Below are 26,474 nucleotides of genomic sequence, written 5' to 3'. Positions count from 1 at the left end.
GAAGACCTAGTTTTGGGGAAGCAGTGTAGGTAACCCTGTTAAGTGCTGTCAGTGTGAAACAGACTTCCCTCTGTGATACACCTCTGAAGATGCCAGCCACAGATGCAGGCGAAACGTTAGGAACAAGATCCACCAGACCACGGCCACACAGCCCGCAAAACCCACCAGAACCAGTTGAATTCGGCCGTGAAAGCCTTCGACAGTGCGTGGAATGGTCATCTTTATTGGGGAATGGAGGACTTTAGCTCCCTCCATCCCTTTGGGAATGGCTTGGTATCATGCTCGGAGATGGAACAAGTGATTGTTTTGGTTATGAAAGGAGGAATTTGCCTCCTTTTGCCCTTCTGTGGTTGCTATTGTTCCTTTGTGGATGACAGTTTGTGGAAGTATGCAGATTGGATGTTACAAGTAGCTTCAGAACAACATGTTCCTGTCACTCTTAATAGTGACTTTTTAACAAGATGATTAAAGAAATAAAAATATTGAACATAACACAACAGGGGGAAAAATCACAAAATAACCAATGCAAAAGACATTAAAACCGAAGAAGAGAATGTGGAGATAAACAACGTGGGGATAAAAAAACCATAGTGTTGGACATTATTTGTGGAATTTGTGGATGTTTGGGGTAGCGTCCTACATTGCTAGAGACCTTCTGTCCACCTCCTCCCTTCCAGTTCGGCATTCTTTGATTATGAAATGAGAACTTTGCCTCCTTTTGTCTCTCTGCGGTTGCTACCGTGCAACAAATAAGATTCCGGAGCCAAGGAATTTTGCACGTTTGCTAGGTCTGTCAACTAACTGGGTTCCCTTCTTTTTCTTTCTTAGTTGCTGCCTGCTTCTTTTATAGAAATTATATATTTGTCACGAGTGTCCACCCCCCCCCCCCTTGACCTATCTGGGGGAAGAAAAAGGACCTTTTCCCTTATTTCGTTGTTGCAAAATATCTGGTTTCTTTCCTCAGAAACTTGACCCGCTGATTAAGCAACTTCACTAAAGCTGCTTGTGAGAGCGTTCATTCCTGCAGATAATAGTGACTTGAATCTTAATTCCCATTCAATAGTAGACGCCATAACATTGCTGGTTTACCCAGTTTGCGTGTCTAATCCAGTAACGAACAAGAAGGACACGAGGCATAATCATGTGCAAATTGTTGCCGAAACCTCGCTGGCTGCCTTTTTGTTTGGAAGACGGATTTCTCTCTTCCTTTCACTCTTGTCTTGGGAGACATTTCAACGTAGGGTCATTTGGGGTAATAAGGCAGTGAAGACTCAATCTGTGCGGAATGGAGGTGAGTTTGGGGTCGGTCTTGCATGTATTTTTTTAAAAAATCTGTTTGTGGGAAATCTTCTTCCCCCCACCCCCAGCCCTTTGAAATTTTATATTTTGCACATCTTTTCAGTGAACCTCAGGACAGTGTTCACTGGACTCAGAAAGTTTGACTTCATGTTAGTTACCCTTACTGCATAAGAACATAAGAACAAGCCAGCTGGATCAGACCATCTAGTCCAGCTCTCTGCTACTCACAGTGGCCCACCAGGTGCCTTTGGGAGCTCACATGCAGGAGGTGAAAGCAATGGCCTTCTGCGGCTGTTGCTCCTGATCACCTGGTCTGTTAAGGCATTTGCAATCTCAGATCAAAGAGGATCAAGATTGGTAGCCATAAATCGACTTCTCCTCCATAAATCTGTCCAAGCCCCTTTTAAAGCTATCCAGGTTAATGGCCATCACCACCTCCTGTGGCAACATATTCCAAACATCAATCACATGTTGCGTTGCGTGAAGAAGTGTTTTCTTTTATTAAACCTAATTCTTCCCCCCAGCATTTTCAATGAATGCCCCCTGGTTCTAGTATTGTGAGAAAGAGAGAAAATTTCTCTCTGTCAACATTTTCTACCCCATGCATAATTTTATAGACTTCAATCATATCCCCCCTCAGACGTCTCCTCTCCAAACTAAAGAGTCCCAAACGCTGCAGCCTCTCCTCATAGGGAAGGTGCTCCAGTCCCTCAATCATCCTTGTTGCCCTTCTCTGCACTTTTTCTATCTCCTCAATATCCTTTTTGAGATGCGGCGACCAGAACTGGACACAGGACTCCAAGTGCGGTCGCACCACTGCTTTATATAAGGGCATGACAATCTTTGCAGTTTTATTATCAACTCCTTTCCTAGAGTTTCCCAGCATAGAGTTAGCCTTTTTCACAGCTGCCATGCATTGAGTTGACATTCCCATGGAACTAACCACTAAGACGCCCAAATCCCTTTCCTAGTCTGTGACTGATAGCACTGACCCCTGTAGCGTGTATGTGAAGTTTGGATTTTTTGCCCCTATGTGCATCACTTTGCATTTTGCTACATTGAACTGCATTTGCCATTTCTTCGCCCACTCACCTAATTTATCAAGGTCCGCTTGGAGCTCTTCGTAATCCTTTGCAGTTCTCACCACCCTAAATAATTTGGTATCATCTGCAAACTTGGCCACCACGCTACCCACCCCATAGGATTTCCTTCACCAGCGGGCGGGGGAGGCTGGTGGAAATGGCGATTACACAGAGCAGGATGGCTATTGCACAAGGCCGGGTGGCTATTGCACAAACCAGGAGATATCCTTTCTCCTCTCCAGTTATAAACTTTCCTTTGCAGTTGGGAGGGGAGAACTAGGAATCCGCAGGCGGTTTTATTGCATATGCTTTAATTGTGTCAACTGCTTTGGAGGCAGAAAGGTGAGGTGTGTAAAAATAAAAGATAATAATAGGACTTCGTGTGCTGTCCTTGGCTGCGTATACTTTGTTTCGTGGAGGGGAGGAAGAGAAGGTTGGACGACACATGAGGCGGGTGGCAGCAGATTGAGTTTTGGGGCATATAGCGAAAGAGAGCGTGATTTATGTAGCGGCGGGCGAGAGAGCAAAGGTTTCCCTTACAGTATCAGGAATAACTTGATACTCCACCCCGCCCCGCCGGCTTCAATGCAAGTACAGTATCTCCACATGCAGTAAAGTGAAGCAATTGGCGCTTTTTATAGAAACGGAGGGTCCCCTTACAAACTTAGCAGAGCTATGCAGTCTATTTTAAGTATGCCCACCCCACCTGCCCTCCTGCATTGGCATATTTGCCCCTGGGGCAAATAGTGGTTGATGAAGAGATGGTGTCTTCTTCCTGCTGTGATGGCTCGTGTGTTTTTGAGGCCTAGAAATCAGGTCCAAGAGTTAATGGATCAGAGACCTTGCAAGTATCGTTATTCAAATTAATGTTGTTGTTTTAAAAAGCTGCTTGCTCTCACACACACATACACAATGTGTTGTTGAAGGCTTTCACATCGGAATCAACTGGCTGTTGTGGGTTTTCTGGACTGTGCGGCCATGCAGAGATGTAGCTAGGGAAAATGGAGCCCGGTGCAAAATCTGAGTTTTGCAACAACAACAACAAAAACCCAATAGGCGGCCGCTGTGATGCTGGAATCCACCCCAAACAGCATCACATTCAATGGTGTTCAATGGAGCAGCAGTGGCGCAGTGGCTAAGAGCAGGTGCACTCTGATCTGGAGGAACCGGGTTTGATTCCCAGCTCTGCCGCTTGAGTTGTGGAGGCTTATCTGAGGAATTCAGATTAGGCTGTACACTCCCACACACGCCAGCTGGGTGACCTTGGGCTAGTCACAGTTCTTTGGAGCTCTCTCAGCCCCACCCACCTCATAGGGTGTTTGTTGTGAGGGGGGAAGGGAAAGGAGATTGTAAGCCCCTTTGAGTCTCCTACAGGAGAGAAAGGGGGGATATAAATCCAAACTCTTCTTCTTCTTTAAACTAGAGAGCACAAATTCTCCTTTTAAATCCACCTTAAAGGGGGAGTCTGGGGTCCCCAGTTAAAACAACATTGAAAGTGATGCTGTTTGGGGGTGGATTATCCCCCATCCTGAAGTAGCATCACTTTCACTGTTTAAACTGGGGACCGAAGGGGGTGGAATTAAAAGGGGGTGGGGGTGGAATTAAAAGGAGAATCTGGGAAAATTTGGGGGGGTGCCTGCTGTCAGGGGTGCAATTGTTAAGCTAGCAGCACCAAAATTTTAGGGTATCTTTAGGAGACCCTCCTGATGATACCACTCAGGTTTGGTGAAGTTTGGTTCAGGGGGTCCAAAATTGTGGACCCTCAAAGTGTACCCCCATCTGCTATTAGCTCCCAATGGAAAAAGTGGGGGATGGGGCACCCCCTTTGGGAATCCATAACTTTGGACCCCCTGAACCAAACAGAGGGTTGTGACATCAGAGCTGGCCTCCAATCATCCAACTTCTAAAACACCTTTTATTACTCTAATAACAGATAAAGGTAATTTGAGCAAAGGTGGTTGCAACACACACACACACACACACACACACACACACACACACACACACACACAGGCCCTTCAGGAGGGAGGGCTGAGGGCACAGCTGATAGCTGCTGATAGCCCAGGCACACCCCACTCACATGCACACACAAGCTCTTCAGGCAAATCCTGTCAGGAAAACGTACGCTGCCATCTTTTGAGGGAAGATTGATCTCTGAGAGGCTTCTTAACAGTCAAACAAACAAGAATTTATTTAAAGACTTTCTCAATTTGATGGTACAGAGTTTTATGCTTTTCTTTTTATTAGGCAGAGAATTCTCAGATGTTACAAATAAAATGCTGTTTCAGTTCACAAACTTTATATAGCTTCATACGCTCAGTTATCTCTTTCAGAGAAAACCTTCCTACACAGTCCTGAACAAGATCCTCAACCACCCACCCTTTACTCCTCAGGATATCACACTGTTAGAGCGCCTGGGGATGCTGAGTGCTAAGTCCTGGTCATCTTGAACTGGGGCCTCTCTGCAGTTTGCTCTTTGCTTCTGCTTTTCCTCTTTGCTTGCTTAAGACATAGATAACAGTTTCATACCCTCTTTGACGGTGGCAAAGCAACATCTGGGCCCTCTCCTTCCGGCCAGATGGCTCCCTATCTCCTGCCTGACCTTGGTGGGAGGCATGAGCTTTCACACACTTTTCCCACTTTCTGCACTACGTGGGAAAGGGGCAGGACACACTTTGGGCTGGAACCGAGCAAGCTCTGGGGTTTCTGTAAACCCTCTCTTGACTCTGCCAATTGTACTAAACATACCCTTGTGAACTCCCCAGTCCCATATCTAGATGTGGTCTCCTCTGAGACTATAACCAAGCCCTTCGTGTGGTCTTAGGAGTGTCCCTATGAATAGGTTTCCCTCTGGTCTTTCACCAACACCTGGCCACCTAGCCTCTGATGAAACAAGGACGCTTTCTCTCAGCTTTTGAGATTTCTTTGAGAACCCTGGCACACTGCCGTTCTCACTCTCTCTCTCTCGTTGCCCCTTGGCACAATCTCTGACTGACTCGATCTGTGACTGATTCTCTCTGAGGCAGATTCCGCATGGGCCAAAAAGAGCGGTGTGAAAACGGTGTGAAAACCGTGTAAAATGGTTTTAAAAGGTGTAAAAGGGTTTGCACTGTTTTCACACCACTGTTTTTGGCCCATGTGGAATCTGCCTCTCAGATGAGCACACACCCTCTCTGTGTCTTCTGGCTACTGCATCTCAGCCAGCCAATCAGGTGGAGCTCTGGTTAACTCATTGTGCTCCCGTTCTGTCTGTGCTGCACCTGTTAAATTAACCATTTGTGCAGTAATCCGTTACAGTAGTGTATGTGTTTCCGGTGTACAGCAAGTGTTGCTTTAGTTTAAATTTGAGGACACTCCTTGACCTACCCCCTGAACCCTGTGTCAGCCAGAGTCTCCATTTGCTGATGGTATTTCCGCACTGCGTTCATGCATTTCTCAGCTTCAGCACTGATCTGTGTGCTTCCTAATAACATTTTGTTATAGTTGCTTGTAGCAAAATCCTGTAAAATTTTGCCTGGGGGAAAATGGACTTTGCAGCTTTTAACAATATGCGCTAAGGAAGAAAGATGAATAGATCGTGTGTGTCTGTGTGTGTGTCTGTGTAATTTGACTTCTGCTGTTCATGGCGAGAGATTTTCTAACTAACATGAATCTCATTTGTTCTCTTGCTAGGTGACCTTGGGCTAGTCACCCACAGTTGGCCTGGTCTACCTTACCGGGCAGTTGTTAGGATAAAACAGAAAGGAGCTTCTTTGCGTTCTCATTGGGAAGAAAAGTAGGGAATAAATATTTTTGTTTGTAGTTATAAAAACAGTCGACCAGCTTCCAACTGGCACAGCTTTGAAAATAAATCCTTTGGAACCCATGTTATTTTTTTCTTAGCCACCTTGTTCATACACGCCTATGTTAGTTGTTAGGAGCATAACTGCAGGAACAAAAGAAATATATTTTTGGGACACTTCTGTTCCTGGAGGCAATTCTTTCCCAATGTGGGCATTACAGGCCAGTTCTCGCTTGACAGAGCTAGTGTTGGGTAAGGGCTAAAAACTCATGCCAACTATTTGCTCTGTGACTGGGCAAAGCACTGAAATAGTTCAGACAAGCCTAACGTTTCTTCTTTTCCCTCCTTCTTTCCCATCAGCTAACAAGGGGCTTTCTTTTTTACTACAAACTATAGTCGGTTGGTCCATCCAAACAAAAAAATGCAGTGCGGTGTAGTGGTTAGAGTGTTGGCCTAGGATTGGAGGTACCGAAGGTTGACTCTCCACTCTGCTATGGAAGCTTGCTGGGTGACCTTGGGCCAGTCATTCTCTCTCAGCCTAGTTTACCTCGCAGGGTTGTTGTGAGAAGAAGAAGAGAAGAAGAAGAAGAGTTTGGATTTATATCCCCCCTTTCTCTCCTGCAGGAGACTCAAAGGGGCTGACAATCTCCTTGCCCTTCCCCCCTCACAACAGACACCCTGTGAGGTAGATGGGGCTGAGAGAGCTCTGAGAAGCCGTGACTAGCCCAAGGTCACCCAGCTGGCGTGTGTGGGAGTGCACAGGCTAATCTGAATTCCCCAGAGAAGCCTCCACAGCTCAGGCGGCAGAGCGGGGAATCAAACCCGGTTCCTCCAGATTAGATACACGAGCTCTTAACCTCCTACGCCACTGCAGAAGGGATTGACGTAAGGAGAGAAAGAAAGGGTGTAAAACAAATCACAAATGATTCAATTTTTTTTGCAACCTCAGGCTAGAATTCTACACATTTGGTCTCTTTGGGTCAAACATTCATTACCTTTGGATCAGATTCTGAATTGTGCGTATTTTTTCCCCTCTTTGGAACGACCGTGCTGTAGATCGGAGAAGCCTCGCAGTTTCCAGAAGAGGGCAAAGTGCGAATTTTTCCCTCAGGGTCAGGAGCAGAGCTGTATGCAGTTTGGCTTTTCTGCTCCTCCGCGCTTCTCCCTGCCCATGCAGGAGAAGTGCCGCTGGCATTTCCGGGGGATCAGTAGGGCCCCTTTTCGTTTTTTACAATTTAAGCACTTTCAATCAATTCTGGGAGCAATAAATCGAAGAGATGGCCGTTCAAAAAAGTTTTAAGGAACCGGAAGCAAACAGCCACCCAAACCTGGAAGCAGGAGAAGAAACAGGCAGGCAAACTGGCAGCAAAGCCCCAGGGAAACAGCAAGGTACCTTCTTGCATGTAAACAAAAAAGCGTGGGGAGAAGACCCCGCACAGCTGTTCCGAAAACCGTAAGTGCACAAAGGGCCAAAGACAGCGTTTTGTCTTCATTTGTTATCTCAGTGTGAAGGGAAACGCAGGGACTGCTGGTTGCGGCAGAGGATTTGCTGTGAAAATCTTTTTTAAAAGTAATTTTAAAATTAATTTTCACACTATATTGTCGAAGGCCTTTCACGGCCAGAATCACTGGGGTGCTGTGTGGTTTCCGGGCTGTATGGCCGTGTTCTAGCAGCATTCTCTCCTGACGTTTTGCCTGCATCTGTGGCTGGCATCTTCAGAGGATCTGATGGTAGGAATGGAAAGCAAGTGGAGTATATATACTGTGAGGTCCAAAGGTGAGGCCCTCTGAATAGAGTAGCCTGGTATGTGAGTCACAAAGAAGTCTGTAGCCTGGGAGTAACAATGAAGATAGCAAGGTCAATAGGTGAATGCATCTGAATAGAAGTATCCTGGTCTTTGTTTCCTTTGATTGCTATTGTCTATAGTTGTCCTGTGTGTGCGTGCTATCTTCATTGTTGCTATCTTCATTCATTGTTATCTTCATTCATTGTTGCTATCTTCATTGTTGCTATCTTCATTGTTACTCCCAGGCTACAAACTTCTTTGTGACTCACACTTCAAGCTACCTCCTATGAAAGAGAGCTCCTGCCTTTTTTGACCTCATACAGTATACTCCAATACACCACTTGCTTTCCATTCCTACCATCAAATCCTCTGAAGATGCCAGCCACAGATGCAGGCGAAACGTCAGGAGAGACAGCCATACAGCCTGGAAACCACATTTCACACTATAATTGACAAACACAGTAGAAAAATATGAAACGGGGAAAAAGGAAAATTTTCAAAACAGACAGAAACAAAGAAAAAAAAAGAACACAATACATCTACCCAGAATTGCATTGACATAATCATGACGTGTTGGATCCCAAAACAGCAATCTAGTATAATTGGAGAAAGCTGTGAAAGTCTTGATTTTATTTTTTATTCATTTTTTGCTGGCTGGGGTGTGGGGAAACGTTGTGCCAGGGGCATCCCTCTGCCCGGTGATAGCAGAATCCTGCCTCTATCTTTCAGGCTGCAACAATATGGCTGTAACAATATTGACCTAGTTCACTTGGCGGTGTTGTTAGAATTGTTCTGAAGAATGCCTGGGAAGCGTTTTTGAGCTTTGCCGGGGAGAGGACCATGATGTGGATTCTAAATCATTATAGATCCGTGGTGGCGAACCTTTGGCACTCCAGACGTTATGGACTACAATTCCCATCAGCCCCTGCCAGCATGGCCCATGGGCCATGCTGGCAGGGGCTGATGGGAATTGTAGTCCATAACGTCTGGAGTGCCAAAGGTTCGCCACCACTGTTATACTCAGTTGGCAGAGCTTTTGATGTTTTATAAGGAGCGAACTCCTTCTCAGTTGTGGTTTAAGATTTAGCAGTATATTATCTAGTACAGTGGTGGCAAACCTATGGCACGGGTGCCAGAGGTGGCACTCAGAACCATCTCTGTGGGCACGCGCAAACAGACCCCCCCCCCCCCCCCCACACACACACATCTAGGCTGGCCTGGACCACTGGGCTCGATTATTAGCATTAAACTGAAGACCTAGTTTTGGGGAAGCAGTGTAGGTAACCCTGTTAAACCCCACTGATTTTCATGTGAAGAACTAAAGCGCGATCCTTTACCTGGGAGTAAACTTGGTTGCTGGCAATGGGGCTTGCTTCTGAGTAAACCCTCCTAGGGTCATGATTCACCTGTTGGAAGTGTTGCACTGTTGCTTCAAAGCAAAGCCACCTTCTACCACCAAGATTACTCCCGAGTAACGCACGTCTCAGAGCCAACAGTTTTTTCTAAACTAAAACCTCTGTATTCAGGTTAAATTGCCGTGTTGGCACTTTGCGATAAATAAGTGCGTTTTGGGTTGCAATTTGGGCACTCAGTCTCGAAAAGGTTTGCCATCACTGATCTAGTATGTTATGCACATTTTCTCATAAATGTAAACAAAATTAGTCATTTCAACAAATACTTGCTTGAAAATATGTCATATTTTTCCACAGTCTACCCAGGAATTACCATTATCAAAAGGATACAGATGATCTTACATTTAAAAAGTCTTCATACTACATATTCTGAGTAATATCTTTGCTTAAAATTCATTTCACTCTGGAGCATTTCACAGAAACCTTTTTCACTGCCTCCCAGAATTTTTCAGTTTTTCCTCTGGAAAATTGCTCTAACCCCGAAGGCTAAGGCTGCCCAGTTCTAATCAGATCTTGGAAGCTAAGGCTCCTTCCGCACATGCAGAATAATGCACTTTCAATCCACTTTCAGTGCACTTTGCAGCTGGATTTCACTGTGCGGAATAGCAAAATCCACTTGCAAACAGTTGTGAAAGTGGAACAAAAGTGCATTATTCTGCACTTCACTTGTGAAAGAGGATGGTCTTCAGATTACCACAAAAGGTGGCAGTGGAGTAGTAGTTAAAAGCAAGTGTGCTCTAATCTGGAGGAACTGGGTTTGATTCCCCGCTCTGCCGCTTGAGCTGTGGAGGCTTATCTGGGGAATTCAGATTAACCCTGTGCTCTCCAACACACACCAGCTGGGTGACCTTGGGCTAGTCACAGCTCTTCTGAGCTCTCTCAGCCCCACCTACCTCACAGGGTGTTTGTTGAGAGGGGGGAAGGGAAGAGTGGCTGATTACATATAGATAAAACAGGACAAAGTAATCCTGAATGCAAGCACTATGTCATTGTTGACCTGTGAGGTGATGTCACATTCCTAGGCAGACTTTGTTTACGGTGTGGTTTGCCATTGAAGAAGGAGGAGGAGGAGGAGGATTTATATCCCCCCTTTCTCTCCTGCAGGAGACTCAAAGGGGCTGACAATCTCCTTGCCCTTCCCCCCTCACAACAAACACCCAGTGAGGTAGGTGGGGCTGAGAGAGCTCCGAGAAGCTGTGGCTAGCCCAAGGTCACCCAGCTGGCGTGTGTGGGAGTGCACAGGCTAATCTGAATTCCCCAGATAAGCCTCCACAGCTCAGGCGGCAGAGCCGGGAATCAAACCCGGTCCCTCCAGATTAGACACACGAGCTCTTAACCTCCTACGCCACTGCTGCTCCTTGACTTCCTCCATGTTGGCTTAGGGAGTTCTGAGAGAACTGTGACTGGCCCAAAGTCACCCAGCAGGCTTCAGATGGAGGATAGGGAAATAGAACCTGGTTCTCCAGGTAAGAGTCCACTGCTCTTAACCACGACCTCATGCTGCCAAAGCCTGTAATTTGGCAGGGAGTATCCTGCTCGTGTAATTTTGACTGGGCTGGCCCTTCAAACCTGCAGACATGGGAACTGACTGTTCCTGATACATCAGAGCACGATGTCTTCCCTCCGGAGAGCCCGTTTGGTTCCCTGAAAAACAAAAACAGTGCGTTCCGAGCCAGAAAAGGTAACTCTTCTTCCTGGTGTTTGTTTGATTTAGAGGAATGGATGCCAACCACGTGTGGCCATCTGTTTTTGGGGAGGGCTGGGAAAGCAGATTCCTCTCTGAAGAAGAGTAAAGTTGAACATTCAGCGTCGGAGAGAGCTGCCCTGGCTGCAGATGGAAGGGGCCTTTAAGAAGGGGACTCAGCATCTGCAGTTTTCTCCCCTTCCGGCCATCAGCGGTGTAGGCCAAGACTAAGGTGACCAAATTGTCACCTTTTCAAACTGGGACCAGGGTGGGCGCGCGTGCGCGGCCACAGGAGCGCACTGCCTTTTGGGGCGCTCCCCGGTTTCCCGCCCTGTCACAGGGCGGGAAAAGGGGAGCGCCCCAGAAGGCAGTGCGGCAGCCTTCCAAAAATCGGGACAGTAAAAAAAACCCTGCGGGACAAATTGGTTTAAGGCGGGACTGTCCCGCCAAAAGTGGGACGTTTGGTCACCTTGGCCAAGACAGTCTCAAACCATGGACATCAGCCTATCTTTTCCAGGTTTCCCATTCTTGGAAGTGCAGGATTTGGGGGATGTAAAGGTTGTGCTAGAAAGCAGAGGGTTCGGAGGTATCATTTCTACCAAGCCAGATTTATCCGTTCTCTCCATCAGCCCTGCTTAGCTGGAGATTCCAGCAGTGGCCTATGGAGGCATGTATATGTCCTTTCAGTGCAAATGCGATTGAGACGGTCACCCATATTTTACTATATTGCGAATTTTACAAAGATGCTAGAGATGGTTTATTCTTGCCCCTGCTGACTAGATTTTTTTTTGATATTTCAGGTATCCTAGTCACCCTAGTGACTTGTTAAGTTGTTTTTTTAAGGACTCCACCATTTCATACACAGTGTCAAAGTTTCGTTACATTGCTAGTAGAATATGGAGATATTTGGTGGTATGTGAAATTGCTTGTCTACTGAAGAAGAGTTTGGATTTATATCCCCCTTTCTCTCTTGCAGGAGACTCAAAGGGGCTTACAATCTCCTTGCCCTTCCCCCCTCACAACAAACACCCTGTGAGGTAGGTGGGGCTGAGAGAGCTCCGAGAAGCTGGTGACAGGCCCAAAGGTCACCCAGCTGGCATGTGTGGGAGTGTGCAGGCTAATCTGAATTCCCCAGATAAGCCTCCACAGCTCAGGTGGCAGAGCTGGGAATCAAACCCGGTTCCTCCGGATTAGATACACAAGCTCTTAACCTCCTACTCCACTGCTGCTAACATTACGACTGAACTTGTATTCCTGTGTTGTCGAAGGCTTTCACGGCCAGATTCAATTGGTTCTGGTGGGTTTTCCAGGCTGTGTGGCCGTGGTCTGGTGGAACTTGTTCCTAACAGTGTGTAACAGACTTCCCTCTGCGATACACCTCTGAAGATGCCAGCCACAGATGCAGGCGCAACGTTAGGAACAAGAGCCACCAGACCACGGCCACACAGCCCGGAAAACCCACCAGAACCAGTTGTATTCCTGTGGTTTTTGCTAGTTTATGGCTGTTTTCATTAAAGTTAAGTGCACCGTAAGTGAAAGCTTGTGTTTGTTCTGGTTCTAGGATGCGATTCGGACTCTCAATACTCTTCAGACGAATGCCAGCTACCTGGAGCAAGTGAAGCGTGAGCGAGGAGACCCGCAGGTGCAGCTGGAGGCCATGAAAGGGTTCTTGGAACGCAGTGGGTTAAAGGTGAGAGGTACAGAGGCTTTGCAGGAGGTCGCTGATCGAGAGGAGTGTACGGGGCACCCTTTGTGGGGGTTTTTTCCTAGTTCAGGTCTGATAAGATGCAGAGGCTGTTTATTTAGACTTTCTGCTTTCCTGCTCTGGTGTCAGTTGTAGGGGAGGGGCTGGGTGGGCAGGGGTCTGAAAAACTGAGCTGATAGGTTCGTTCGCTTCTGGCAGGTCGAAGATCTGGATCAACTGAACATCATTCACGTCACTGGAACAAAGGGCAAGGTAAACAACTGGGTTTGGGGGAGGGGGGAGGTGCGCGGGACAACAATTTTGGAAGCGTAGCGAGAGACGCCGACTTGGATGACCTCCGCTAACTTGATCTTGTCAGATCTCGGAAACTAAGGAGGAGGAGTTTGGATTTATATCCCCCCTTTCTCTCCTGCAGGAGACTCAAAGGGGCTTACAATCTCCTTGCCCTTCCCCCCTCACAACAAACACCCTGTGAGGTGGGTGGGGCTGAGAGAGCTCCGAAGAACTGTGACTAGCCCAAGATCACCCAGCTGGCATGTGTGGGAGTGCACAGGATAATCTGAATCCCCCAGATAAGCCTCCATAGCTCAGTGGCAGAGCGGGGAATCAAACCCGGTTCTTCCAGATCAGAATGCACCTGCTCTTAACCTCCTACGCCACTGCTGCTCCTAATATTTGTATTGCAAGTGGATTTTGCTATTCCCCACAGCTGCAAAGTGCATTGAAAGTGCAATATTCTGCATGTGCCAAGGAGGCTTTAGTCTTACAGGCCCTACAGCTGTGGTGGTGAACCTACAACACTCCAGATGTTCATGGACTACAATTCTCATCAGCCCCTGCCAGCATGGCCACTTGGCATCCAATTGACATCCAATTGGCCATGCTGGCAGGTGCTGATGGGAATTGTAGTCCATGAACATCTGAATTCCCCAGATAAGCCTCCACAGCTCAGGCGGCAGAGCTGGGAATCAAACCCGGTTACTCCAGATTAGATACACGAGCTCTTAACCTCCCACGCCACTGCTGCTCCTAAGCAGAATCGTCCCTGGCTAGGTCTTGGATAGGAGACCACCAAGGCAGCCCCGGGCCTGCTATACAGGGGCCAGCAATGGTAAACCACCTCTTAACATCTCTTGCCTTGAAAACCCTACTGGGTTGCCTTAGATTGTCTGCAACTGGACAGCCCTTTCCACCACCGCCAGTGAGAGACAGTTTTACACACTGGTTACAGCGTTACAGATTCCAATGCTGTCAGAAAGCTTGATGCGGTGGACTGGGGAGCAATTTTATCATTTCATCCTAGCCTACTTCGCAGGGTCATCGTGAGACGAGATGGTTCCGTTGTCCTGAATCTCTTGCAGGAAGGGTGGACCGCAGCTGAGCGAGGTGTACGTGCGAGGCATTGATGTGAGGGGGAAATGGGAAAGACAGTTGAATTTGGGGGAGAAGGATGCTCACGCTTGGCTTGTCAAATATTCCTGTGCTTCCCCTCATACTTTCAATCCAGAGGGGTTGTGTTTGTGAGAGAAATCATCATTTCCCTTAGAACCCAGTGTGTAAAATGGGCGGAGGAGGAGGAGGAGGAGGAGGAGGAGGAGGAGTTTGGATTTATATCCCCCGTTTCTCTCCTGCAGGAGACTCAAAGGGGTTTACAATCTCCTTGCCCTTCCCCCCTCACAACAAACACCCTGTGAGGTAGGTAGGGCTGAGAGAGCTCCAAGAAGCTGTGACTAACCCAAGGTCACCCAGCTGGCGTGTGTGGGAGTGTACAGGCTAATCTGAATTCCCCAGATAAGCCTCCACAGCTCAGGCGGCAGAGCTGGGAATCAAACCCAGTTCCTCCAGATTAGATACACGAGCTCTTGACCTCCTACGCCATACATTGGAAAATGGTATCTGTGTGGCCTGCGGCAAGTAGCGTTTAGGAATGCAGGGAAGAGTTCTGAATCCAGTGGAGTTTGACCATGGCTGATTATTCCCTGGTGCTCTGCTGTGTGCTAATGGGAGATTCTCCTTGGGGCAGAGCTTCTGTTACGGACACCTTTTCCGTCCTCTCGCACTCACTGCTTGGCAGATCTGATAATTTCCGCTGTTTGTGACAGTGGGTGAAGAGCAGCCTTTTCCCCTGCTGCGCAGGAAGGCAAAAGAAGTACCTCAGCGTTATTCTTTGCTTTGGGCAAAGAATAATGCAGCAGCAAAGAATAAAGAATAATGCAGAAGCAGTGGCGTAGTGGTTAAGAGCAGGTGTACTCTAACCTGGAGGAACCAGGTTTGATTCCCCGCTCTGCCGCTTGAGCGGTGGAGGCTCATCTGGGGAATTCAGATTAGCCTGTGCACTCCAACACATGCCAGCTGGGTGACCTTGGGCTAGTTGTAGTTCTTCTGATCTCTCTCAGCCCCGCCTACCTCACAGGGTGTTTGTTGTAAGGAGAGGAAGGGAAAGGAGATTGTGAGCCCCTTTGAGTCTCCTTACAGGAGAGAAGGGGGGGGGGGGGCATAAATCCAAATTCTTCTTCTTTTGCTCCATCCCGCCTCCCCTGTTCTACTTCTACCCTCCCCAATGATCAGGAGGGCTTTAAAAAATTATTATTTTAACTTTAAGCATGTTGAAGCACTTGTGCAGTATTACAGTATTAGATCTATCGAAATAATGGTAGACCTAATACAGGGATTTGGAAATATCCTAGTATCAATGGTAGATCTAATGAGGGGACATGGGGAAAAGGCAGCCGTGACCGGGCCGAACAGCGCGATGGGCTCAGGCTTTTCCTACAGAGCAGGGCCAAAAGGGGAAGGCCAACATTTCTTGGAGGGCTGAGAGCAACAAGCTTCTCTCTCCTCCTGCAGCAGCATCAGCAGGAGCTACAGTTGGAGGAGGAAGGGAGACTGGTGATTGGTCTGCCCATTCTCTCCTCCCTCCCTCCCTCCCTCCATGGGAAGGAGCTGGTGAGTACGGCAATCCACGGGGGAACCACGAAGCCGAGCAGGCTGCCGCAGCACTAGTGGTTTTCATAATGGGCCCATTCCTGATCTGAGTGTTGCCAGTGGCTTTCAGTTGTCTTTGTGCACAGTTTCCCCCTCCCTCAAATCCTACCTCCAATCCTCATTATTAGATCATATTAGAGTTTGGAGTATATTAGCATTTTGTCCAGTGGTGGGATCCAAAAATTTTAGTAACAGGTTCCCATGGTGGTGGGATTCAAACTGTGGCGTAGCGCCAATGGGACTGGGCAGGGCACGACGGGGGTGTGGCCAGGCATTCCGGTGGCGGGGCATTCCTGGGCGGGGCTGTGGCAAGGACGCAGGCGCTGTGCCGGTCCTTGGGCGGGAAACGAATGCACGCAGGCGCAGGCTGCCACGCACGCCGGTGCACCTCCTGCTAGACTGCTTCAAGTTCTGCGCGCTACTGCTGAGAGGAGGGGCGTAACTAAGGCAAAAGTCACGTGGCAAAATCACCCATTAGTAACCCCCCCTCGGCACACACAAATAATTAGTAACCTACTCTCGGGAACCTGTGAGAACCTCCTAGATCCCACCTCTGATTTTATCAGTTGACCGTCTCCAGGATCTGTTGTAACCGTTGTTGTTTTCCCCTGATGCTGCTCCTACATTGCAACGGAGAGCCGCTTTGCTCAGGTATCTTGTTGGGTGGAAATGTTCATTCGGTGTCTTTTAATCGGCTAGTGCGCCCCTAGAACACACCTGTGCGCGTCAGGCCTTTCCACTGGGGAAAATGGCAGTCTTTCCAGTTGGCTTGGCTTGGGTGTTAGATGACCGCTCCTACCTTCTTCTTCCTCAGGGTTCAGCGTGTGCCTTCACAGAACGTATCCTGCGCAACTTTGGTTTAAAGACGGGTTTCTACAGGTAGGTTGCTCTTGAAGGTTAGCTGGCTTCACCGGTCGTGATTTCAGAAGGTAGGGAACTGCATTCAGTTTCAGCCGCATAGCCTTTGACATTTGGCTCAGTGCAGACACATCAACACATTAGGTCTGCCCATTCTCTCTTCCCTCCCTCCCTTCCTCCTTCTTTCCCTGGGAAGGAGCTGGTGAGTACGGCAATCCACGGGGGAACCACGAAGCCGAGTGAGCTGCCACAGCTGCGAGTCCCAGCAGACATGTTCTCCCTGTACACTTCTGCTCGACTAGGTGATGAATTGTGGGTTGCTGAGAAACAGCACTATCTCATTACACCTGAATTGGCCAGAGCTAAAAACAGTGGGTTTGGGTTTCTGCCTGCGAGTTGGGATTCCAAACTGTGATTTAATTCTGGTTTGTGGGCAAGCAGTAAATCGTTGTTAGTCATTCTGCATCATCTCTATCTACCTTGTGGATTTTAGTAGTGATTTATTAGATGTTGTAGCCACAGACCTTAACACCATTAAAATACAATGAAATGCAGTGACATATGAGTGTAAGATTATACAAATTAAAATGTAAAGAGGCAACACTGTATATGACAGAAAGAGTTATATCTGTCAATGAGAATCTGATGCGTTCTTCATCTGTTCCAAGGGAGCAGCGAGCAGCCTAGTGGATTGTGTTTAAACATTTTATTCATAAAAATTGTATATTTTTGTCCCTGCAAATGCACAGGACAGAATATTAAGTGTTTTGCTTAGATTAATGTCAAGCTTTAAGAAAAAATAATTTAGTCCATCTGTCTTCCTCTGTGATAAGCATACCCTCTGCCCTTAGTAACAGATCAGTTTTAAATCCACTAGGACCGTGGTGGCGAACCTTGGGCACTCCAGATGTTATGGACTACAATTCCCATCAGCCCCTGCCAGTATGGCCAATTGGCAGGGGCTGATGGGAATTGTAGTCCATAACATCTGGAGTGCCCAAGGTTCACCACCACTGCACTAGGAGGTTGTAAGTCTGTAAATTTAAATCTGATTGGAACACAAGAGCAATTCTAACCAGCACCATGAACCAGCCTGGTTAGAGTAACAACAGAGAGTCCCAGGTTTGAATCCACTCTCAGTTTTGAGGCTCACAAGGTAATCTCAGCCTGCCTACCTCACAGGGTTATTGTGAAAATGACATAGAAGTTTAAAAAAAGTTTGGTGCCCTGTTCTCCTTGGAGAAGAAGAAGAAGTTGGATTTATATCCCCCTTTTTTCTCCTGTAAGGAGACTCAAAGGGGCTAACAAATTCCTTTCCCTTCCCCCCTCACAACAAGCACCCTCTGAGGTAGGTAGGGCTGAGAGAGCTCCGAAGAACTGTGACTAGCCCAAGGTCACCCAGCTGGCGTGTGTTGGAGTGCACAGGCTAATCTGAATTCCCCAGATAAGCCTCCACAGCTCAGACGGCTGAGTGGGGAATCAAACCCGGTTCTTCCAGATTAGAGTATACCTGCTCTTAACCACTACGCCACTGCTGCTCTGGTGGGATGAAAATATAATAGCAGATAGGAAAGAAAAAGTTCTTTCTCCTTGCTGCTAATACTAGTCAATCAAGCTTGTGTTTGCAAACTCATTTGGTTGTGAAGAAGATTCTGAAAGGTTTGAGGTGGGAGCAGAGCTGGCTGTGCCTGTTTGCCTGGCTGCTTTGGGGAGGGGAAACGTGGGGTGTCTGTTTGGGGGGGACTGAATTTAATTTGTCTTGCCCGTTCTCCTCTCAGCTCTCCACACTTGGTCCAGGTACGCGAGAGGATTCGCATCAACGGGCAGCCTATCAGCAAAGAGCTCTTCAGCAAATATTTCTGGCAGGTGTATAACCGGTTGGAGGAGACCAAGGTGAGCAGAAGAGGCTTTGTTTGCCAGGGGGAGAACAATAAAAACGTATTGCCGAAGGCTTTCACGGCCGGATTCAACTGGTTCTGGCGGGTTTTCCGGGCAGTGTGGCCGTGGTCTGGTGGAACTTGTTCCTATCGTTTCGCTTGCATCCGTGGCTGGCATCTTCAGAGTATCGCAGAGGGAAGTCTGTTACTGGACACAGTGTGCAATACAATATATATGTGTGTGTTTATACCCTGTTTCCCTGAATATAAGACATCCCTGGAAAATAAGACGTAGTAGAGGTTTTGCTGAAGTGCGAAATATAAGGCATCCCCCGAAAGTAAGACATAGCAAAGTTTTTGTTTGGAAGCATGCCTGACGAACAGAATACAGAAAAATAAGACATCCCCTGAAAATAAGACATAGCGCATCTTTGGGAGCAAAAATTAATATAAGACACTGTCTTATATTCTGGGAAACACGGTATATATATACACACACACACATATACGTACGTACGTACATACGTACATACAGTGGAACCTCGGTTTTCGTTGGTAATCCATCTGAAAAGAATCGATGAAAACCGAAACCGATGGAAACCGAGGCAAACTTCTCCATAGGAATCAAAGGAAATCCAATTAATCCGTTCTAGGCACTCCAAAAAACATACCAAAAACACATTTTGGGTGAATAAACATAGTGTTTAATGCTGAAAACAGTAACAAACAATAACACTAGGACCAGCTTCAGAGCCAGTGGACCAGTGTCGCACCAGAAAGCTGTCCAAAGAGGTCTGTTTCTGATGCCTCTTTAAGATTTGTCTGAAATGGGGCAGGACATTGTCATTCAACAAGTTGCAGACACGGCCCGCAACAGCTTTGTCCGGGTGATTTTTCTCCACAAACCCCTGCACCTCACTGAAAATCGATGAAAACCGAGGCAAATCAATGAAAACCGAGACAAATTTTTCACTGAAAAAAATTGGTGAAAACCGAGGAGCAGCAGTGGCGTAGGAGGTTAAGAGCTCGTGTATCTAATCTGGAGGAACCGGGTTTGATTCTCTGCTCTGCCGCCTGAGCTGTGGAGGCTTATCTGGGGAATTCAGATTCGCCTGTACACTCCCACACACGCCAGCTGGGTGACCTTGGGCTAGTCACAGTTCTTTGGAGCTCTCTCAGCCCCACCTACCTGACAGGGTGTTTGTTGTGAGGGGGGAAGGGCAAGGAGATTGTAAGCCCCTTTGAGTCTCCTGCAGGAGAGAAAGGGGTGATATAAATCTTCTTCTTCCACTGTACACACTGTACATATATACACACACACACATATATACATACATACATACACAGATGTATGTGTGTGAGCATTCCAAAATGTGATTCTTTCACTTTATAACTCTACCACTTCATTTGCCAGGATACGTGAGCCAGACTTCTGGTCCTGAAACTGTAGAAGTACCTGCAGGGCAGATGAATTAAGAGTCTGATCTTTGCCTTAAAACCTGTAAATAATGTTTAAAGGAGTACAGTTACTTTTGGATTGGCTGCAGTTGGCAGATGTTGTACTTAAGCGCTCCCTTGAGCGTGCTGCGGTCCTCTTAACTTTAATTTTTCTTTTATTGCACAACTTGGGAAAATTCAACCTGGTAGATATCTTGGAGGCTGGAGAGAAAATGAGGGAGGCTTAATTTGCAGCCTGAAGTCCTGTTCAGGAAATTTCCTTTATTTAGACTGTTTCCATGCTGTCCTGCTTGAGGTGGCTTATGATTAAAACCCCACAATGTTAAACCATCAGCTCTTAAAACTTGTGGCCTTCCTAACCAATCTTGCTTTCTCCACAGGATTCTGAGCATGCTGCTATGCCGGCCTACTTCCGCTTTCTGACCATCATGGCTTTCCACGTTTTCCTGCAGGAAAAGGTACAGCCCATTCACATCATATTTTCCTCTCGTTGAATGAGGGGGTTTCACTTCAAAATAATGCTTATCGTTATCACATTTGGAATGTTAAAGCACCTGGCGTACATGACAGTTGGAAACCCTTACAATACTTTGGAAAGTATTGTCCTTGTATGAAAGATTTGGGGTTGGGTGTCTTGAGGATATCTGGAAATTTGAACTGGAGACATTTTGAACTATGGCGAACCTTTGGCGCTATAGATGTTATGGACTACAATTCCCATCAGCCCCTGCCAATTGGCCATACTGGCAGGGGCTGATGGGAATTGCAGTCCATAACATCTGGAGTGCCGAAGGTTCGCCACCACGGAACTATAGCATTGTTCTCTTAGCCACTGAGGCTCCCCTGACTCTCTAGTGTTGTTGATGTAGATCAGTGGCTCCCAACTTTCATTCAATCACATGCCCTGCGGCAACCCATTTTCCAACCTTGTGCCCCCCATATTAGCAAACCCATTATGTAATTTCTTCGCATACCCCCAAACAACGTGGCGCGTACTTCTGCGGGTGCACGTGATCCAGCTGGGGAACCACAATGTAAATAAAAGATCTGCATATCCCTTTGCCTAAGCTAAAGCTGGGTTACACCCAAGTTCAGTGTATAATTGTGTTATAAATCAGCAGCAGCATCGTAAAGCTGTAAAACACACAGGTGGTAATTTATCAGCTGAGAAGCCATGCCTGGAGAGAAAGAAGAAGAAGAAGGGTTTGGATTTATATCCCCCCTTTCTCTCCTGCAGGAGACTCAAAGGGGCTTACAATCTCCTTGCCCTTCCCCCCTCACAACAAACACCCTGTGAGGTAGGTGGGACTGAGAGAGCTCTGAGAAGCTGTGACTAGCCCAAGGTCACCCAGCTGGCGTGTGTGGGAGTGCCCAGGCTAATCTGAATCCCCCAGATAAGCCTCCACAGCTCAGGCGGCAAAGCTGGGAATCAAACTCGGTTCCTCCAGATTAGATACACGAGCTCTTAACCTCCTACGCCACTGCTGCTCCCTCGTCTTCGGATCTGCTTCTGGGAGCTGCCTTCAAACTCTGCTGACGTGCTCTTGTGTTCTTCTCAAGGTAGACCTGGCAGTCGTTGAGGTTGGCATTGGCGGGGCGTATGACTGCACCAACATCATCAGGTAGGGAGAACAAGATCCCGTCCGTCCCCTTTCCTGGGAGATTCTTGGAAGGCCTTCTTACAAAAACATCTGCTATTTAGTCTTTTCTCTGCCTTTACGCATGGGTGCCCCGCGTCCTTGCCCCTTTGGCAGCTAAGCCTTGATAACATCTTTGTGATACAACAGGATAACAACTTTGTGGCTTCATGAGGAAAGTGGTCAGGTTTGTAGCAGCCCTAGTGCTGTTGCTGTGCTAGATACCTAAGCAGCACTTTGATGAGTGGACGGCGGCAGAGCATATGTCCCGAACCGGTCTCTGCGCTCGGCAGAGGCCAATTTACTGGTGATCCCTGGCCCTTCAATGATGCGGCTGGCCTCCACCCGGGCCAGAGCCTTTACAGCTCTGGCCCCGGCCTGGTGGAACGCTCTTCCTCCAGCTGTCCGGGCCCTGCGGGTTCTTACTGAGTTCCGCAGGGCCTTCAAGACTGAGCTGTTCCACCAGGCCTTTGGGGAGACTAGCCGCTGATGGGCCCTCCCTCCCTCCCTCCCTCTTTAATATCAAGTGGATCTACCGCCCCTTCCCTCTGGTTTTTATGGGTATTGATAGTAGGTGCCAGCTTTTATACTGTTTTTAATAATGCTGCATTTTAACGGGTGGGTTTATTTTAGTAGAGCCTATATTTATTGTTTAATGGATTTTAGTTTGATATATGTGCTCTGCCTTTTTGCTGTTCACCACCCTGAGCCCTTCGGGGGAGGGCGGTATATAAACCTAACCAATAAATAAATAAAATAAATAAATAAACGGTCTGATGTAGCACCGTTTTGCCCAACACTTGTTATTGATGGGCATCGAACTCTTTGAGCCAAAAATATGACGTGTTCTCACGTTCCTTCTCTTCCCTGCTACAGGAAACCTGTGGTGTGCGGGGTCTCGTCTCTAGGCATTGACCACACCAGCATCCTGGGGGACACCATCGAAAAGATTGCGTGGCAGAAGGGAGGAATCTTCAAGGTAACACCGCTGTGTCCTAATGCAAGGCCTGCCTAGGTGGGATGATCTTGAAGAGAGAAATAAACATAACCCCAGTGGCGTATTTACCTAGGGACAGGGGGGACCCTCTGTCCCCAGGTGCCACTGATCTGGTCACGTGGGGGGCACAAAATCGGCAGTGGCGTAGGAGGTTAAGAGCTCGTGTATCTAATCTGGAGGAACCGGGTTTGATTCCCTGTTCTGCCACTTGAGCTGTGGAGGCTTATCTGGGGAAATCAGATTAGCCTGTGCACTCCCACACACGCCAGCTGGGTGACCTTGGGCTAGTCACAGCTTCTCGGCGCTCTCTCAGCCCCACCCACCTCACAGGGTCTTCTGGCGCCCTTGGCCCCACCCATGTCATCATTGACATGGGCGGGGCCAAGGAAGCCAGAGGACCACCCCAAGGCGCCCCCCCCCCCCCGCCAGCTCTCAGCCAGCAGTCCCTTCTGCCCTCCCCTCTGGGGAGGACAGAAGCAACTGGAAGGCTCCGTGCTGGGGCCTTTGCTTTTATAAGCTGGGGGGGGGGGGGCGTGGCTCAGGGGGTGCCTCTGCATAACTCCAGTTCTAGTTGCAAGGCCTGGTCCTGGCTGCTTGGGGCAGCTCTAAAGTCCATTCCACACTTCAACACAGACTTGGGGTGCTTGAATCCTGGATTATGCCATTGCGGACTGCTCGTGAAGGTGAAGAAATCATGTGTTGTTTAATTCTTCCTTCATCTATACATTCATGTTGATGTATTTAGGCATAGAGGTGGGGAGATGCCGTAGAACGCCTTCCATCCTTTCAAGATTGGTAAAATGAATACCCAGCTTGCTGGGGGTAAAGTGTAGACGACTGGAGAAGCCAATAGCAAACCACCTTGTAAATATAGACTGCCTAATAGACCTTGACATCACCCCGTGGGTCACTAATGACCCAGTGCTTGTACAGGGGACTACCTTTACACGTGTGGCAAGTTTGCTGACTGTTCATCACTTGGCTTCACTTTCAGCCAGGAGTTCCGGCCTTCACGGTGCCGCAGCCAGACCGGCCCTTGGAAGTTCTGAAGGAACAAGCCCAAAGGAACTCGGTAAGAAGGGCAATGAGGATGATTGAGGGACTGGATCACCTTCCTTATGAGGAGAGGCTGCAGCGTTTGGGGCTCTTTAGTTTGGAGAGGAGACGGCTGAGGGGGGATATGATTGAAGTCTATAAAATTATGCATGGGGTAGAAAATGTCGACAGAGAGAAATTTTTCTCTCTTTCTCACAATACTAGAACCAGGGGGAATACATTGAAAATGCTGGGGGGGAAGAATTAGGACTAATAAAAGGAAACACTTCTTCATACAACGTGTGGTTGGTGTTTGGACTATGCTGCCACAGGAGGTGGTGATGGCCACTAACCTGGATAGCTTTAAAAGGGGCTTGGACAGATTTATGGAGAAGTCGTCGATCTATGGCTACCAATCTTGATCCTCCTTGATCTGAGGTTGCAAATGCCTTAGCAGACCAGGTGCTCAGGAGCAGCAGCAGCAGAAGGCTCTTGCTTTCACATCCTGCATGTGAGCTCCTAAAGGCACCTGGTGGGCCACTGCAAGTAGCAGAGTGCTGGACTAGATGGACTCTGGTCTGATCCAGCAGGCTCGTTCTTATGAAGTTTTATGCAAGACGGACGGATGTGTCCTTCAGACCTCCATAGACCTTCAGTGTCCCAGTTCGCTTCGGAGCTGGATGCACAAATCAGTCTACGTTACCAGCATCCCCTCGGCTTGAAGGGTTCTGCCGTTCCCTAGGAGTGAAGTATTTCTCCTGGAATGTCCCGCTTGGCCGGCGTAATTAATTGGCAGTCCTTTCTTCTGCAGTGCCCTCTCTACCTGTGCCCAGACCTGGATGCCTTTGAAATGGAAGAGAAGCCTCTTCGGCTGGGATTGGCCGGCGACCATCAGCGCTCGAATGCTGCTCTTGCCCTGCAGCTTGCCCGGGTGTGGTTGGAACGGCAAGGCTACCTGGGTAAGAGGCGGCAGCTCACTCCTGTTCGGGGTTTGATCCTGGGTGTGTTTCCGGGGACGAAGCGTGTGTTCACTTGGTGGGTGGCTTTAAAGTGGAAATTGGGAGTTAGGGGTCTAGCAGTGATTCCCTGAGAGCACATTGGGGTATAAATTTTTTACATTTAAATAACTCCTACTTGATGGATTTTTCATTTAAATAACTCTGCAGTGGTGGTGAACCTGTGGCACTCCGGATGTTCATGGACTCCAATTCCCATCAGCCCCTGACAGCATGGCCAATTGGTCAACGATCAATTGTTGGCCAATTGGCCATGCTGGCAGGGGCTGTTGGGAATTGTAGTCCATGAACATCTGGAGTGCCATAGGTTCGCCATATCAAATGGAGGGGTGACACACATGCTCTTAAAAGGGCCCTACTCCATTATCTGCTCCTCTGGAGTTCCTCTTTGTTCTGTAGCTTAGCTGATGGTAGGTGTTCCTCTGTCTGGACAGATATTGGTGAGTTGAAGGATCCGTGGCCCAGTCCTGAGCTGTCGGCAAAGAGGCCCCCTCCATTGGCTCCTGTCTTCAGGCCCAGAGAACCCATGGTCCAAGGTAAAGTTGTTCTCTTCCTTTTCCTTCTCTGTTGTATCTGTATGAGCCCTGAAGGAAATTGCGGGCTTGTCTGTGCTCTCTTCTGGTATGTTGCTGCTTTTCTTGACTTGGCAAACAGGATTTTGGCACGCCAGTAGCCTTCATTTCATCAAGGACATCCAAGAATCTGTCCCGAGCGCTTAGACCAGATGCAAAGCAAAGCGGCAGAACAGAACTTGTTACTGAGATTTATCATAAGGACCGTGGCTTCCCCTCTTTCTGTAAAACCTGATGGAAGAAACGAAGCCTCATCATTTTAAGACTTCGATTCCCGTGGAAGTGTTTTCCTCAGCGTTAAAACCTTGCTGTTGTTTTAATCCATTCTCGTATCAGACAAAATCGGGGCTTTTCTTTATTGCCTGAATTTAATGTAGTTCCTTTTAAAATATATATACCGTATATACTCATGTATAAGTCGAATTTTTCAGCACATTTTTAATGCTGAAAAAGCTCCCCTCGACTTATATGCGGGTCATTAAAAATTTTTGTGTGTTTTTACTTTGCCGGCCAGCAGGGGGCGCAGTTTTTATGCTAGCGACACCAAAATTTCAGGGTACCCTCAGAAGACACTCCCGATGATACCAGCCAACGTTTGGTTCAGGGGGTCCAAAGTTATGGACCCCCAAAGGAGCTGCCCCCATTCCCCATTGTTTTCAATGGGAGCTATTAGTAGATGGGGCTACCCCTTTGAGGGTCCATAACTTTGGACCCTCCGAACCAAACTTCACCAAACCTGGCTAGTCTCATCAGGAGAGTCTCTTTATGATACCACCCAGGTTTGGTGAAGTTTGGGTCAGGGGATCCAAAGTGATTGATCCCCAAAAGGGTGCCCCATCCCCCATTGTTTACAATGGAAGCTAATAGTAGATTTTCTATTTCTGATAATATCTCTCTTAAAATCTAAGTTGGGTTACATTTGGACATATAGATGATGATGAGGAATCCAGTTTTGAAGGATTTTAACTCCTGTGTTTTAGCTTGGTTGCTGATTGACCTAAGGTTTTTTGTATACTTCTTAAAAGTTACTGTTGAGACCATATTGTTCTTGCTTGACCCCTCCTTTCTTTCCAACCCTTTTTTCTGCTACAAAGCCAGTTTTCACTGTTTTTTCTTGAAATAAATATTCAAAAAACATTTAACCTACTGATGCCCTACAATTGATGTAATTTTATTGGCATCTATTTCTCTTATTTTTTGAAATTTCACTCAGCAGCTCGCTGCATTTCCCACTTTCTGACTTATAATGGAGTCAATAAGTTTTCCCAGTTTTTTGTGGTAAAATTAGG

At 47.6% G+C, this 26,474-nt stretch overlaps 1 protein-coding gene across 1 annotated transcript in view; it reads left to right on the top strand.

Moving 5' to 3' along the window:
* FPGS (folylpolyglutamate synthase) overlaps nucleotides 1-26,474 on the top strand; it is a 40,240-nt gene that overhangs the window by 3,241 nt on the left and 10,525 nt on the right. The window contains exons 2-11 of the mRNA XM_048513310.1: nucleotides 12,607-12,735; nucleotides 12,949-13,002; nucleotides 16,550-16,614; nucleotides 18,372-18,486; nucleotides 20,309-20,386; nucleotides 21,489-21,550; nucleotides 22,442-22,544; nucleotides 23,557-23,634; nucleotides 24,409-24,556; nucleotides 25,048-25,149. Coding sequence (XP_048369267.1) covers nucleotides 12,607-12,735; nucleotides 12,949-13,002; nucleotides 16,550-16,614; nucleotides 18,372-18,486; nucleotides 20,309-20,386; nucleotides 21,489-21,550; nucleotides 22,442-22,544; nucleotides 23,557-23,634; nucleotides 24,409-24,556; nucleotides 25,048-25,149 — 934 coding nt within the window. The remainder of the gene's footprint in view (nucleotides 1-12,606; nucleotides 12,736-12,948; nucleotides 13,003-16,549; nucleotides 16,615-18,371; nucleotides 18,487-20,308; nucleotides 20,387-21,488; nucleotides 21,551-22,441; nucleotides 22,545-23,556; nucleotides 23,635-24,408; nucleotides 24,557-25,047; nucleotides 25,150-26,474) is intronic.

This window comes from Sphaerodactylus townsendi, linkage group LG12 (genome assembly GCF_021028975.2).
Source record: "Sphaerodactylus townsendi isolate TG3544 linkage group LG12, MPM_Stown_v2.3, whole genome shotgun sequence".
Lineage (NCBI taxonomy): Eukaryota > Metazoa > Chordata > Lepidosauria > Squamata > Sphaerodactylidae > Sphaerodactylus > Sphaerodactylus townsendi.
Note: the sequence above shows the minus strand (reverse complement) of the source record. Positions and strands in the feature narration are given on the sequence as shown.